The sequence below is a fragment of the Bufo gargarizans genome, chromosome 1 (assembly GCF_014858855.1).
Source record: "Bufo gargarizans isolate SCDJY-AF-19 chromosome 1, ASM1485885v1, whole genome shotgun sequence".
Classification (NCBI taxonomy): Eukaryota; Metazoa; Chordata; class Amphibia; order Anura; family Bufonidae; genus Bufo; species Bufo gargarizans.
In genome coordinates, this window is record NC_058080.1 from 382,614,354 (window position 1) to 382,630,343 (window position 15,990).

Here is a 15,990-nt window from a genome sequence, read left to right on the forward strand (position 1 = left end):
CTGCCACTTGGCGGCCCAGCCTTAGTAATGGCGAGATGAAACAGCCCCTTTTACCCATTTCTTTCAGGCAGAAAAGGACATGCTGTTTTAAACTAACTGGGTTAAGGTTGTGTAGCTGCTCCTGAGGGCTTTCTTAACCTACATTCACATGACAAACAATCCGTGAAAAACGGACGTGTGACACTATTTTTTTTAACGACGGTCACCTGTCCATTTTAAGAACAATGGAAGTCTAGGTGGTTATTCACACAGCAGTTTGACATGTCCCATTTTCTCCATTTTCACGGCGAGACAGCCCTTATTAAAATTGAAGAGGAAAGTTTTTACCGTCCGTTTTTCACCAAAGTATCAGTGAAAAAAAAACAATAAATGGATTGTTTTGCATGTAGCCCTCAGCCACAATGCCCATGGGTTGTGTGCGGCATTGCAGCCATGGTGCTGTTTGTGGAAGAATGCAGACATGCACCCTAATGCTTTCTAAAGGACAGCGGCTCAGATTTACTAATCGTAAAGATTATGTAAGCTTAGACCGGCTGTGTAGACCTGCACCAGATTTATCACAGGGGCTCAGGCAGGATGACACTTTTCTGTAACTCTATACCAACTATTGGTTGGCCTACTTTGAGATAGAATTTTACATTAGAATCATTGCACAATTTTGGCGCATCTTTGTTTTGCCCCTTCTGGAAAGCCACATTCCTTTGTCGAGCATGCCAAGAAAAAAAAACTAGATGCACCATTTTGGACCACTTTTAGGCCAGACACAGACAAGTGAATTCAATGCAAGAAACTGGCTGCGTGTGAGGTTCTGTCAGGATCACAAAGCGTTACAATGACTTATAATGCTGTGTGTCCCTGTGAGAGCCGGAATCTACTGAATTGTTCTGAAATAATGCGGTCAGTGTAATTCAGTAGATTCGAGGTCTTATAGGGACACAGTCATTATAACGCTTTGTGATCCTGTCAGAGGAGCAGAGGTCAGAACGGGACCTCTCACCGACACATGCAGCGAGTTTCTAGCATTGAACGGGCTCATCTGTGTCTGGCCTTAGATTTTTGGTGCAGACACATTAGTAGATCTGGGTCAGTGTGTTCTGCAGTCAAACAGTTATAATATTATAATAATAAATAATAATAGAGGTACCGTACATAAAATACACATTCTGAATGTTGATCCAGTGTGTACTATGCAGATGTGTGCAGTACTGAGTCACCTACTGAATATAATGCACAGCTATGTTACATTATTTCAGCAAATGGAACAAAGTTTCAATACTACACACAACTTGTGGACAAGCATGACGATATTCGTGGAAGAAAGCAGACATGCTTTTGTTATCCTGATCAACCCCTGTAACTTGTATCACCATGCATGACCTCAATCAGGGAACAGATGCAACGAGGCAAAAGTGCACAGCAATGAACAAAAGGTTTCTACAATGCTGAAACCATACTGTAACAGCAAATACAAAGGGCAAAAATAATGTACTATTCGGAAATAGAGAGTACATACAGCCAACGTTTTATTTAGGACTGGCGTTTTTCTTTATTACAGGGGTATAATGTATTAACCACACATGTACCATGTTAATTTTACAGCACTTGATTTATTTGAACCATTATATAAGTTCGGTATAGACAAAAAAAAAAAAAAAAAAAATGTATAGAATTGTGGTATCATTGAATACTTTTATAATTCAAATCCTGCCACAAACTCATTTTCAGAATTACTGAGACTGAAATACTGTGTTCGGTTAGTGCCAGGCAATGGCAAAGGTTCATGGGTAATCGTGTAATACAAGTTCATATTCTTGATCATTCCAAGTGCTTGATGTACAAGAAGCTGTTAAAGACTTGGGGCATGTTAAAAGAATCCAGGCTGAATGGGCATGCACGGCCATACTTACCTGAACTGTTCGTCACAACATCCCCGGCTGCCCATCCGTAAATACCCCAAAGCCGTATCCATGGAAACCAAAATGGTGGCTCTCTTACCCATTCAAGGCTGCATTCTTCTCTGCAGAGGCACTGGATTGATAAAAACGACTGACCGCAGCTGCTCAGAAGAGGAGGCGCCATAAACCACATGACCACTTCCAATTTGGTCCCCTCGGACCTGGCAGTGGGATGTTTACATAGCTGAGGGACAGATATTAGGGAGCTGAAGTGTACATGTCTCATTACTGTGGCACAGCATGGAAGTGTGCGCCCATTCAGCCGGGATTCTTTTAAATTGGCCAACCCCTTTAATGCTTTTGGTTCTGGTGCATTTTAGTAAAGTGACCCCACAGCTTCATTATTAATTGATATATTAAAGACATTTAGGTGCTACCACCAGGTGGATTTATAATCCAAGGTATGGAACGGATTTAGAAATTATTTGGACCAAACACTAATTCCTCCACTTCTTTTCTGTCATTTGAGAAAAAAGTCACGTCTTGCAGCACCATCATTTCTTTTGGATTGATACAGAATGGTCAATCCCTGAATCTTTGCACAAGCCATTAATGTCTCAACGTAATTCCTCAGTATTTCTAGCCAAGGCCGGTTTCGGTCATCCCGACAGTAATGTTACAGGTTCGCTGGCCTTATCCACCCCACATTTGGCATTAGTGGCGCAGTATGTGAAGGTCGATTAAAGTGTCCAAAAGCACAAGCTGAAGAATAATGGCACTGATTTTAAATGTCTTCTAGTGTCAGACACCTCCTTTAAGAACAGCAAAAAACAAGCCCTGTAAAAAAAATAGTTTTTCAGCAGCAAATGCAGACAGGGGTTCTTCTGTTCCTACATCAGGGAGAGGATGCTCTGCGTGTGTACTGCACTCTGTATCTGGTGACTGTCATGCCATGAGCCTCGGAGACTTCACAGATAGTCTTACAAGGAACCATCTCTTCATCATCTTCTCCAGTCAACCAGTCCTGCACCAGTTCAGCTGCTCTGGGACTGACATTCTCCTGTAGCCAACTGTTATGCCAAGTAGCAAACTTCTCATGGTGCTTCTGGAAGACCATTGGCTGGAACTAAAAAGTAGGAGAAAACAATTCCAGTTAGTAACTCGTGGTACCACCATTACTAGGGAGGTTACAATAGTCCATAATAGCACAAGCCATCACAGAGCAGGACACAGAGGTGGAAAATACATCTCCATTGTCGCAACGGCTAGTTTTGGTACACAGAAGCCATGAAAACTGACACCCACAAAATTAAGCTTTAATTTTTAGTTCAAAAATACTGAGGCCATATGCCCTTTAAATGGGGTTGTCCGAGTTGGGCAAAAGATTGTCCAAGAGGGAGAAATCTGATAAAACAATAAAATGAAAATTGCTTACTAGTTTGTGTGCCGCTGGCCTGGTCGTCTATATACCAACGTGACTGTTGCTACGGTTATTGATTGACTGCAAAATATGGCATGAGAACACAGACCAGTGACTGGCTGCAGGAGTCATGTGGGCATATGGGTGTGTCCCGGCTGCAGTCAAGTAAATAGAGACTGGCAGGGAGGAACAGAGGCGCTGAAATGGTGGGGCAATAAATGGGAATTTAAGGCCTCTTATTGTTCCATCACATTTTGCGCACCCTTGGCCATTTTTTTTTTTTTTTAAACTAAACTCTGGCAACCCCTTTAACCCCTTGATGACAGAGCCAATTGTCGCCGCTCCATTTTTGTTTTTTAAACATCAACTTTAAAACATTTTTGGGCACAGTTAAATTTTTAAGCCTGCCTCTTATCTCACTAGCCCTGCTCCTGTCTCACTATGTGCCCTGTCTGCCAGGTGGTAGGAAGAAGAAAAAATAAATAATAGTTAAGGGGGTCAGAATATGGTGAAACATATATGTTATATAGGTTTTGTTACGTTTTATATTTTGCCGCACTGAAATCCATAAAAATAAATAAAAATAAAAGTACACACATTATTAAATATTATATAACAGTAGAGGTACCCAAAATTGGCGCCACTAAAAATACAACTCATCCCACATGACAAGCCCTAATATGGCTAGGTTGACGGGAAAAAAAATAAAAAGCTAATAAGCTGGATAAGGGTATTCTAGTTTTTATTGCATTTCTTTCATTTCTTTGTTTATATAATATGATATACAATTTTCTGATGTATTTACTCATTTACTTTCTTATAGCAGGTTGCTGACCTGCACAGTAGAACGGTATAGTGCATTTATCAGTCAGTCCTGTGTAATGCATCCATGGCATCATTCATGTGACATTCTTTATCATATAATCCCTTACCTTAAGTAAGAAACAGTGTTACATGACATACACAGCACACAGGTCGCTTCCATGAGATTTATGGTGGCTAATTCACCGTTTACATGGCTGCCTGTTTCCAGGTGATTTGTAAAACTTCTGTAGTACGGCTCCGTCCTATGCACTTGAACAGAGCCATCCCATAGAAGGGAATGGGGAAGCCATACTTGTAAATACACTGCTACAATTGCTGCGACAAGCAGGTAAACAGTAGTGAAGGCAGCACTTGCATGAGCACTGCCTTCTCTTTATACAGCTGATCGTCAGGGGTGCCATGAGTCGGACCCCCGCCGATCTAATATAGATGACCTATCCTGGGGATAGCTCGCTCGATAGTAAAAGCTGACAACCCCTTTAAATGTGCTTCCACACAACTCTGACAGGCCGTACTGTTATATATACTGCATACATACAGGTGAAACTCGAAAAATTAGAATATTGTGCAAAAGTCCATTTATTTCAGTAATAGGGACTTTAATGGGGACAGGTCGGAGATCTGGCCGCAGCACTGCAAACATGCTGAGAGGCGGTCGGACAAAAAACAGTGTGCTGGGCATCAGTGAATGTGGCCGGAGTGGACTTCAGACGGCACTCGTGGGCTAGCGTTAGCACGGATCCGGCAGGGAAACAGCCTGCCAGAACCTGCTAAAGCTAGTATGAAAGTAGCCTTAGTCGTGTAGTATGTGAGCAGATCGATCGAAATGTATTTATCAGAGCTCTTGTGCAACAAGATCTGTCCCCCCGCTCTATAGCTCCCCTCCTATGGCAGTCCATGCACCTAAACAGAAATCTATGACAGCTCAGAGCTGCTGTGGATATCTGGCTTCATGAGAGTCAGAAAACTGGTGAAAATTTACATAAATTTGTTGGGGCGACTGGTCACACCCCCTTCCCCGACACGCTTTTTAAACACAGTTTGCAACTTTAACGCCACTTTTCAGAAAAAGGGAAATGATAAATCTATCCCTCTATTCATTCTGTTCATGGCTTAAATCCAATGGTGCAACTAGAAATGACTGGGCCCTACAGTAAGTTTATGAACAGGGCACCCTCCCTCCCCCCAGTAACATGTGTGTGATACATTAGCATCATATTCCTGTGTGCTGCGGGGACTTGGGCGTACTTCATATTGCTATGTCTGTACAGCAGTTATTCACTGATGACTGAGTTATTGATATTATCTGAGGGGCTCTTGTCTCATGTCATGTGACTGCTCCTCTGCACATGCTTGCGGCAATGCATGCTGGAATTTTTACTTTCACTTTACAGCTGCTCCTCCCACACAGAGCTGTTCTTAACCGCATTTAGAAAGCGTTAAAGGGAACCTGCCCCCTGGATTTTGGGTAGCTGAGGATATGGGCTGCAAAATCGCCGCTAGCACATCCGCAATATCTGGTCTCCATAGCTCTCAGTGCTTTTATTTAAAAAAAAACACGATTTTATATATATCTAAATGAGGCAAGTAAGAAGCCCAAGGAGCTGTTACCAATGTTTCCAGAGCCCAGCCACACCCACTGAAGGAGCCCAGCACCACCCCACATACTCAATCTCCTCCTTGCTCCCCGACGTCACAAAGCTAGAGCGCCGTAATCTCGCGATGCGTGAGCTAGCTTATGTGCAGTGTCGGTATAGTGTTCCTTTCCTGTGCTGGCATCAGCCTCAGGGAACGAACTGCGCATGCGCTAGCTCGCGCATCACAAGATTACGGCGCTCTAGCCTTGTGATGTCGGGGAGCAAGCAGGAGATTTGGAGGATGCGGGGCGGTGCTGGGCTCCTTCACAGTGATAGCAGCCCATGTCCTCAGCTCTATACCCAAAATCCAGGTGACAGGTTCCCTTTAAGAAAATTGCTTTACAGCAGCCCCATGGTCCATAGACACAATGGATAGGAGAGGACCTTATTGACTTCTATGGGACAGTTTTCTAGACATGTTCTGTGACCTGTGCAGAGGTCATTGTACGAGGAAGGAATAGATACACTCTGACAATCAGCTATTGTGAATGGTGGATCCTGCCTTATCTGTCATTACAGACCAAGAAGTGCCACCTATTATTAGGCATAGTGGCTGGTGCGAAAACTGCAGAATTTAATGTTTAAAAATAGAGTTTTGCCTAGAAAAATTAAAACCACCAAAGATTCTTTAAAAATAAAACATAAAATGTAGTTTAAAACAATAGGTCATTTTCTGATGACACATTCCCTTTAAACAAATAAATGTGACTCTCTCATACCAGAAGTCACCGTTGTGCCAGGGATGGTGCGGATTTTTGGCACTTGATACGGGCCGGTCATTATATTTAGGGATGAGCAAATCAACTTCGGATGACGTCGAGACTTTGCGAAGCAATAACTTCGGCTCATCGGAGCCAATACATTCTAATATTGTATCCCTATTTATATTTGATCATTTTGGGAAGATATTACTCACTTTCTCTCTAACTTGATAGATCTCCCACTTCCTGTCCACCCAAACATATGCCTCTTTGGCATTCTAGACTAATGCATATACTCTCAATTACATCAGAATATTTCTATGAGAGTCATTATTTTTGGCACGAAAGGCAATTGCACTTAAATGGATGGGAGATAGATGTCCATCCATTACTCAATGAAAGGCGTTGGTAAATGCCATAATCCCATATGAACATCTTGTATATAAAACATAGGGTATGAGATTCCAAATTAGCAAAATTCTGGGGATCATTGCGTATTTGCATATGTCAAGCATGTACACCAAATGTTTACTATGTTTTAGTCATTTTTTCAATACAAGTTTAAAAAAATAAAATTAAAAGCGGAAAACCTCTTTAAAAGGGAACCTGTCATCGGGATTTGATGTATAGAGATGAGGACATGTGCTGGCGACCATCTAGCAACCCATCTGCAATACCCAGTCCCCATGCGCTGTTCCTTCCCTGAGGCTGCTACCAGCACAGGGAAGGAACACTGAGGACACTACGCATGCGGTAGCTTGCGCATCGCGAGATTACGGCGCTCTGGCTGTCTGACGTCTGGGAGCAAGGAGGAAATTCTGAGGATGCAGGGCGGTGCTGGGCTCCTTTACGCTGGACTCATCTCACGTACAGGACTCATCTCAGGGTAATTTGCATATGGATCAAATTTTTTCCCCACAATAAAAGCACACAGAGCTATGGGGACTGGGTATTGCAGATGTGCTAGCGGCCACTAGCAACCCATGTCCTCAGCTCTATACCCAAAATCCCGGTGACAGGTTCCCTATAACCCCTTAGGGACCCATGACGTACCGGTACGGCATGGTTCCCGAGTCCTTAAGGACCCATGGAGTACCAGTACGTCATGTATAGTTCCGATCACTGCTGCCCGGTGATCGGAACCCGGCGCCTGCTCAAATCATCGAGCAGGCACCTTGGCTAAATGCGCGGGGGGGCCGTGTCGGCGATCGCCGCAAGCCGCAGGTCAATTCAGACCTGCAGTTTGCGGCTTTTACCTGTTGCGGCGGCATCGGGTCCCCATGGGGCTGTAGGGGGGACCTGATGGCATGGAAGGCAGCGCGATGCCTTCCTGAGGCATCTGCGCTGCCTTCCGTTGACAAGCCTGTGAGATCCCTGGATCTCACAGGCCGGAAGCTGTACGAGTAATACACACAGTATTACTCATACAGCCAATGCATTCCAATACAGAAGTATTGTAATGCATTGTAAAGGATAAGTATACATTTTAGGTATCGCTGCGTCCGTATCGACCGGCTCTATAAACATATCACATGACCTAACCCCTCAGATGAACACCGTAAAAAATAAAAACCGTGCTAAATAAACCATTTTTTTTGTCACCTTACATCACAAAAAGTACAACAGAAAGCGATCAAAAAGGCGTTTGCCCACCAAAAGAGTACCGATCTAACAGTCACCTCATCCCGCAAAAAATGAGCCCCTACCTGAGACAATCGCCCCAAAAAAAATAAAAAACTATGGCTCAGAATATGGAGACACTAAAACATCATTTTTTTGTTTTAAAAAAAGCTGTTATTGTGTAAAACTTACATGAATTAAAAAAGTATACATATTAGGTATCGCCGCGTCCGTATCGACCGGTTCTATAAAAATATCACATGACCTAACCTCTCAGATAAACACCGTAAAAAATAAAAACTGTGCTAAATAAACCATTTTTTGTCACCTTACATCACAAAAAGTGTAATAGCAAGCGATCAAAAAGTCATATGCGCCCCAAAATAGTGCCAGTCATCTCATCCCGCAAAAAATTAGACCCTACCTAAGATAAGCGCCCAAAAACTGAAAAAACTATGGCTCTCAGAATATGGAGACACTAAAAACATGATTTTTTTGTTTCAAAAATGATAGTGTGTAAAACTTACATAAATAAAAAAGTATATATATTAGGTATCGCAGCATCCGTAATAACTTGCTCTATAAAAATATCACATGACCTAACTCTTCAGGTGAATACCGTAAAAAAATTAAAATAAAAACTGTGTAAAAAAAAAAAAGCCATTTTTGTCACCTTACATCACAAAAAGTGTAATAGCAAGCAATCAAAAAGTCACACACACCCCAAAATAGTGCCAATAAAACAGTCATCTCATCCCGCAAAAATCATACCCTACCCAAGGTAAATCGCCCAAAAACTTAAAAATTATGGCCCTCAGACTATGGAAACACTAAAACATGATTTATTTGCTTCAAAAAAGAAATTATTGTGTAAAACTTACATAAATAAAAAAGTATACATATTAGGCACCGCCGCATCCGTGACAACCTGGTCTATAAAAATATCACATGATCTAACCTGTCAGATGAATGTTGTAAATAACAAAAAATAAAAACGATTCCAAAACAGCTGTTTCTAAAATGGGGCCACTTTTTTGGAGTTTCTACTCTAGGGGTGCATTAGGGGGGGTTTCAAATGGGACATGGCGTCGAAGAAAAACAGTCCAGCAAAATCTGCCTTCCAAAAACCGTATGGCATTCCTTTCCTTCTGCGCCCTGCCGTGTGCCCGTACAGTAGTTTACGAACACATATGGGGTGTTTCTATAAACTACTGAATCAGGGCCATAAATATTGAGCTTTGTTTGGCTGTTAACCCTTGCTTTGTAAAATAAAATAAAAAAATTAAAATAGAAAATCTGCCAAAAAAGTGAAATTTTGAAATTGTATCTCTATTTTCCATTAATTCTTGTGGAACACCTAAAGGGTTAACAAAGTTTATAAAATCAGTTTTAAATACCTTGAGGGGTGTAGTTTATAGAATGGGGTCATTTTTGGGTGGTTTCTAATCTATTATGTAAGCCTCGCAAAGTGACTTCAGACCTGAACTGGTCCCTAAAAATTGGGTTTATGAAAACTTCTGAAAAATTTCAAGATTTGCTTCTAAACTTCTAAGCCTTGTAACATCCCGCAAAAAATAAAACGTCATTCCCAAAATGATCCAAACATGAAGTAGACATATGGGGAATGTAAAGTAATAATTTTTGGAGGTATTACTATGTATCATAGAAGTAGAGAAATTGAAACTTGGAAATTAGCAATTAAAAAAAAAAAAAAAAAAAATTTGGGTAAATTTTTTTACTTCATTTTACCAGTGTCATGAAGTACAATATGTGACAAAAAAAATCTCAGAATGGCCTGGATAAGGCCTCATGCACACGACTGTTGTGTGCATCCGTGGCCGTTTTCCGTTTTTTTTTCGGACCCATTGACTTTCAATGGGTCCGTGGAAAAAAAATAAAAAAATAAAAAAATAAAATAAAATAAAAAAATAAAAAAAAAAAATCGGAAAATGCACCGTTTTGCAGCCGAGACCGTGATCCGTGTATCCTGTCCGTCCAAAAAATATGACCTGTCCTTTTTTTTTTTTTTTTGGACAGACAACGGTTCACGGACCCATTCAAGTCAATGGGTCCGTCAAAGAACACTGATGCACACAAGATTGGCATCCGTGTCCGTTATCCGTGGCCGTAGGTTACTTTCATACAGACGGATCCGAAGATCCGTCTGCATAAAAGCTTTTTCAGAGCTGAGTTTTAACTTCGTGAAAACTCAGATCCGACAGTATATTCTAACACAGAGGCGTTCCCATAGTGATGGGGACACTTCTAGTTAGAATATACAACGAACTGTGTACATGACTGCCCCCTGCTGCCGGGCAGCACCCGATCTCTTACAGGGGGCTGTGATCCGTACAATTAACCCCTCAGGTGCTGCACCTGAAGGTGTTAATTGTGCGTATCATAGCCCCCTGTAAGAGATCCGGGGCTGCCAGGCAGCAGGGGGCAAACCCCCCTCCCTCCCCTGTTTAAATTTCATTGGTGGCACAGTGTGCGGCCTCCCCCGGCCCCCCCTCCCTCTATTGCATTAACAACATTTGTGGCAGTGTGCGGCCTCCCCCAGCACCCCCTCCCTCTATTGCATTAATAACATTGGTGGCAGTGTGCGGCACCTGAGGGGTTAATTGTGCTGATCACGGCCCCCTGTAAGAGATCGGGTGCTGTCAGGCAGCAGGGGGCAGTCATGACACAGTTTGTAGTATATTCTAACTAGAAGCGTCCCCATCACCATGGGAATGCCTCTGTGTTAGAATATACTGTCGGATATGAGTTTTCACGATGTAACTCATATCCGACAGTATATTCTAACATAGAGGCGTTCCCATGGTGATGGGGACACTTCAAGTTAAAATATACCATCGGATTGGAGAAAACTCCGATCCGATGGTATAAAAGAGACTCCAGACTTTACATTGAAGGTCAATGGGGACGGATCCGTTTGCAATTGCACCATATTGTGTCAACGTCAAACGGATCCGTCCCCATTGACTTGCATTGTAATTCAGGACGGATCCGTTTGGCTCCGCGCGGCCAGGCGGACACCAAAACGACTTTTTCTTCATGTCCGTGGATCCTCCAAAAATCAAGGAAGACCCACGGACGAAAAAACGGTCAAGGATCACGGACCTACGGACCCAGTTTTTGCAGACCGTAAAAAAAAAACGGTCGTGTGCATGAGGCCTCAGTCAAAGCGTTTTAAAGTTATCAGCACTTAAAGTGACACTGGTCAGATTTGCAAAATTTGGCCAAGTCCTTAAGGTGAAATAGGGCCGAGTCCTTAAGGGGTTAAGGAGATAAGTCCTGGAATATCCGTTTAAATATTTCAAGGGTCAATCCCTCTCGGCCACATTCGATGTGATCTCTCACTATAGCTCCCTCTCGTATTACAAGATTAATAGCTCGAAATCTCAGGCCCTTCCTATCAACATTTCACCTGCAGATTTAGCCACTCTGAAAGCTTCCCACGACCTGGACTGGCAGTGTTCAGAGATTCCCTATTTAGGAATCAAGGTCACCTCGCCCTGTTCTTTATTATACACACAGAACTATGTCCCCCTTCTCAATACCTTGTCTACGGACTTCGCGAGCTTCTCTATGCAGACAATCTCTTGGGTGGGTAGGATTGCATCGTTCCAGATGATGACCTTGCCTAAGCTGATTTATATCTTTCGGGCCCTTCCAATCCCGATCCCAGCTGCATTTTTTCAGAAAGCCCAGGCATTATTGGGCAAGTACATATGGGGAGGTTCTAAGCCTAGGATAGCTCGCGAACTCTTGACCAGAAGGAGACGCGCTGGTGGAGCGGGTCTCCCAAACATTAGAGATTATTTTATAGCAATCGGCCTTTCCTTTGCTAGGGAATGGTGGGCGTCGAGTAATGAAAAAGCGTGGCAACAGATTGAGAGCCATGCGTTGAAACACGTTCCGGTTAGGGATTACTTAATCCACCTGTTGTGGGGTCCTGCTTCCCTCGCACCCACTCTGCTCACAATATCGCATGTGGGAGCCCTGTGGACCACCATACATAAGGCATCGAAAGATGATTCATCCCAGCTCTTCAAAATAGCCTCCACACGGGCTATTGAGTTGTCCATACCCGACATTAACTTAGCGCCTTGGCGAGATAAAGGGGTCATCACTATTTCCCAACTGATAGCTGACCACTCAATTCTCCCGTTTCCTACCATTCAAAGTGCTTTTGCATTACCTCACTCTGAAATTTTCACATATTTAAGAATACGTCACTTCCTTTCAAAGACCCTTCAATCCCCTCCACAGATCAACTCATCCGTGATGCGATTATTCCAGTTTCCCTCCTTGTTCAGAAAACACTCCACAAGATCACTTTATGACATACTGGGGGATAAAGCTTCTTTTGTTAAATCCCCTCCTGTCCTCAGATGGGAAAGGGATCTAAATAGGACCTTTTCAGAGGACTCATGGACTGATGCTATTGGATTTGTAGCTTCAAATTTCAAGTGTGTCACTCACTATGAGGCAGGTCTAAAAACCATCCTACATTGGTACTTTACCCCCCAGAGACTTCATATAATTTATCCTTCTACATCGCCATACTGTTGGAGAAACTGTGGAGGAGGCGGATCCTTACTCCATGTCCTATGGTCATGTCCCATCCTAAACGACTATTGGAAGTCAGTCTTCCGTTTGGTTTCAAATTTAGCGAGGCGGAAAATAGACCCATCCCCTGAGTTGGCCTTGTTGTTCATTGGGATTAAGGAAATACCGCTCCCGAATAGACACATTGTAGGCCATGTTTTGCTCAGCGCCAAATTGGTAGTTACCCGGCACTGGAAAAGTCAGATCCCTCCTTCGATTTTCGAAGTTATACAAGAGATTAATCAGACTTGCAGGTATGAACATTCATTACCCCCATCAACCATACCCATTAAATTGAGACAGGCGACTTGGAGTGAGTGGATCAGTAGTCCCTTCCACTCCCCTTGAGGAGGGAGTCCGGGATACAGGCGGAAGCAGCGGAGATACAGCTGAAATACGATACGGGTATTTCTTAACCCTTCCTTATGTGTGTTCCTCCCCCATCCCTCCGTTATTTCCTCTTCCCTAGAGGAGGCCTTACCCTAGGTTGCTCTGTGGTAATCCACAGCTCTTGGTTTGATCTGTTTATACTGTTGGTGTATACGGCGGCATGGCCTATGCTGCGGAATGTGGATAACACCTGTAGGTGTTTTGGCGTTACACCTGGGTTACTGCTGATATGTACGGTTATGGTGTATTGTGCATTATTGTGTGGCAGTGGCTGCGCCCACTGATGTATTGTCATAACGCACCTTCTCATCTGACTACTGTGATGGTGTCTATGTCCGAATACTTCTTTGTTTTATTGATAAAATAAAAAACTATTGAAACTAAATATTTCAAGGGTAGAAAAATGCTATTAAACATTAAAACTGTCAGTTGTTTTTTTACCTCCTTGGCTCGAGTCAGTGTTCCCCAGCGATACATATAATCTTCAGAGTTCACTATAAACATCATCTTATGACTATTCAGTCTGAAGCGGCAGTCCATGTTGCTGGCACTTTCCACTCCCATCAGTCTTTTCCATGAGCTCTTCACTTCATCCTTCATCATTCGCATGGTTCTGCATTGCCATCTTTGGAAATGCCTGATATTTCTGTGGAGGACAATTCAACGATTATTGCTTTCTCTTTGTGGTAATCCCCATGTTGTAAAGCGGTAACCATTCTTTTCAGAAAGCACTGGGGTGATTAATGAAATCCAATAAAAACGGTGTTACCCATTGCAACCAATAACTGTACAGCTTTCATTTCTGCACCGGAAAATGAAAGCTGTGATGTGACTGGTTGCTCCAGGCAGTTTTTATGATCCTCCCTTATAGTCATCTGTCTGATAAACACAGGTCGAGTGAAATTCTAACTTACCGCTGTAAAAGCACTGGCTTCAGCATAAACCCTTCACTCTGGCTGTTTTGCTCATCTACATTGATGAACTGTTCAACGTAGCTGGATAAGTGCTGAAAAGGATACAAGGAAGACAATAAGAAAACTAATACATGGTATCAAATAAAGGTTCATCTCTACAGACCAATACCACTTATACAATTGGCAGGAGCGGAGAATACAACTCTGCTTCTGGTATCCACATTCTGTGAATGAAGAGAAGGGTTATCACGACGAGCTCACAACCACCAACAGTCCCATCTGCCCATTTTCATAAGAAATGGTATAATGGGAGAGATTTGGGTCATCGCTACATATGGGGGAAACTGCTAAACCTTCAATTTCTGGGTATAATTACATGAGACGGATCTTCAGCACACCCCTTCAGATAAATAGGACAGTCACAGAAATTTCTGTTGTGTCTGAATATATCCAAATAGTCCACAAAGAGGGAGCCGACTTGGAGGAAGGGGGGGGGGGGCTAGTGAGTTTTGTAAATGATGTAGGCCTGTTTCATACAAGAGTGTGCAGTCTGGAAATCACACTCCATGTGTGAGCGTGATCCTCCCTTCTGGACACTGCTCGTCTTGCAAGAGTGCATAGCATTACACTGATTTATAATGCATGACCTTTTTGCTAGAGAATCATAGTGACCGTGTTATTTCTACAGGATCATATAAAGTCACATAGCATTCTTAATCAGTATAGCAGTGCCAAGAACAGAGCATCACGCTCACACACGGAACTGGATTGCCGCACTGCACACAGCCCTTAAAAACTAACATTTACTGTAACATGGAAAGCCTTGCTAAGTTCTGATATTCACCCAGCAAGAATGATTATGCTCAAGACAACTAAAGAGCTGAGCATGTATTCAGCCATAAAGAAATGCTGTAAGATTTTCACATGTGCAAAAAGATGTTGGGAATGAATGTACGGCTATCACTCAGTTAAGAGAATCCATTGTGCCAGTCTGTCTGGAAATATTGAAAATATCTGCCACCAGTAAGCATTCGTTCCATATGTGTTGCTGCAATGTACCTGGCCTGTGTTCAGTGCCCTTTATCAAGCAGAAATTACATATATAACACAACATAAGGCTACTTTCACAAGCGGCCCCGAACACGGATCCGCTCAGAATGCATCAGTCTGGCACCATTTGTCTTCCGCTCCGCTCAGCAGGCGGACACCAGAGCCCTGCTTGCAGTGTTCGGGTGTCCGCCTGGCCATGCGGAGGCAAACGGATCCATCCAGACTTACAAAGTAAGTCAATGGGGACGGATCCGTTTGAAGTTGACACAATATGGCTAAATTTTCAAACGGATCCGTCCCCATTGACTTTCAATGTAAAGTCTGGACGGATCCATCTGAGCAACTTTCACACTTAGATTTTTTTCTGAAATATAATGCAGACGGATCCGTTCTGAACGGATCCCAACGGCTGCATTATAGGAGCGGATCCGTCTGTGCAGACACCAGACGGATCCGCTCTGAACGCAAGTGTGAAAGTAGCCTAAGGGTATATGAAAAATCATATAGGCGAGTATATACATGGATTTGTAGATAAATCAACACAAAGAAAAGTGGATGACAATCTCAGATAATGGACATGCCACAAGATGGTGCTATACATAAGTAGTAAAGAGGCACTGGGAAAAATGGTGCATCATATAATGAGCAGTATTTAACAAGTAACGTACAAAATTTTGAACACACCAAGTATAACAACTATAGCTGTGGCGCAAGTTACCCCACAAATACTAGCACTAGATTCACACTAGAACAGTCTGGTACATGGCTCCAGGACAACTCTATTTGACCTTAAGGGTCCATTCACACATCCATATGTGTTTTGAAATGTGCGTTTCGCATTTTGCTGACCGCACATCCCCGACACTTAATAGAAAATGCCTAACCTTGTCCGGACAAGAATAGGACATGTTCTATTTTTATTTT

At 42.8% G+C, this 15,990-nt stretch overlaps 1 protein-coding gene across 1 annotated transcript in view; it reads right to left on the reverse strand.

Moving 5' to 3' along the window:
• Positions 1-1,521: 1,521 nt before the first annotated feature.
• SIN3B (SIN3 transcription regulator family member B) overlaps positions 1,522-15,990 on the reverse strand; it is an 87,760-nt gene continuing 73,291 nt past the window's right edge. Inside the window, exons 18-20 of the mRNA XM_044270321.1 lie at positions 14,017-14,108; positions 13,544-13,748; positions 1,522-3,021 (exon numbers count right to left, since the gene is read on the reverse strand). Coding sequence (XP_044126256.1) covers positions 2,791-3,021; positions 13,544-13,748; positions 14,017-14,108 — 528 coding nt within the window. The 3' untranslated portion in view covers positions 1,522-2,790. The remainder of the gene's footprint in view (positions 3,022-13,543; positions 13,749-14,016; positions 14,109-15,990) is intronic.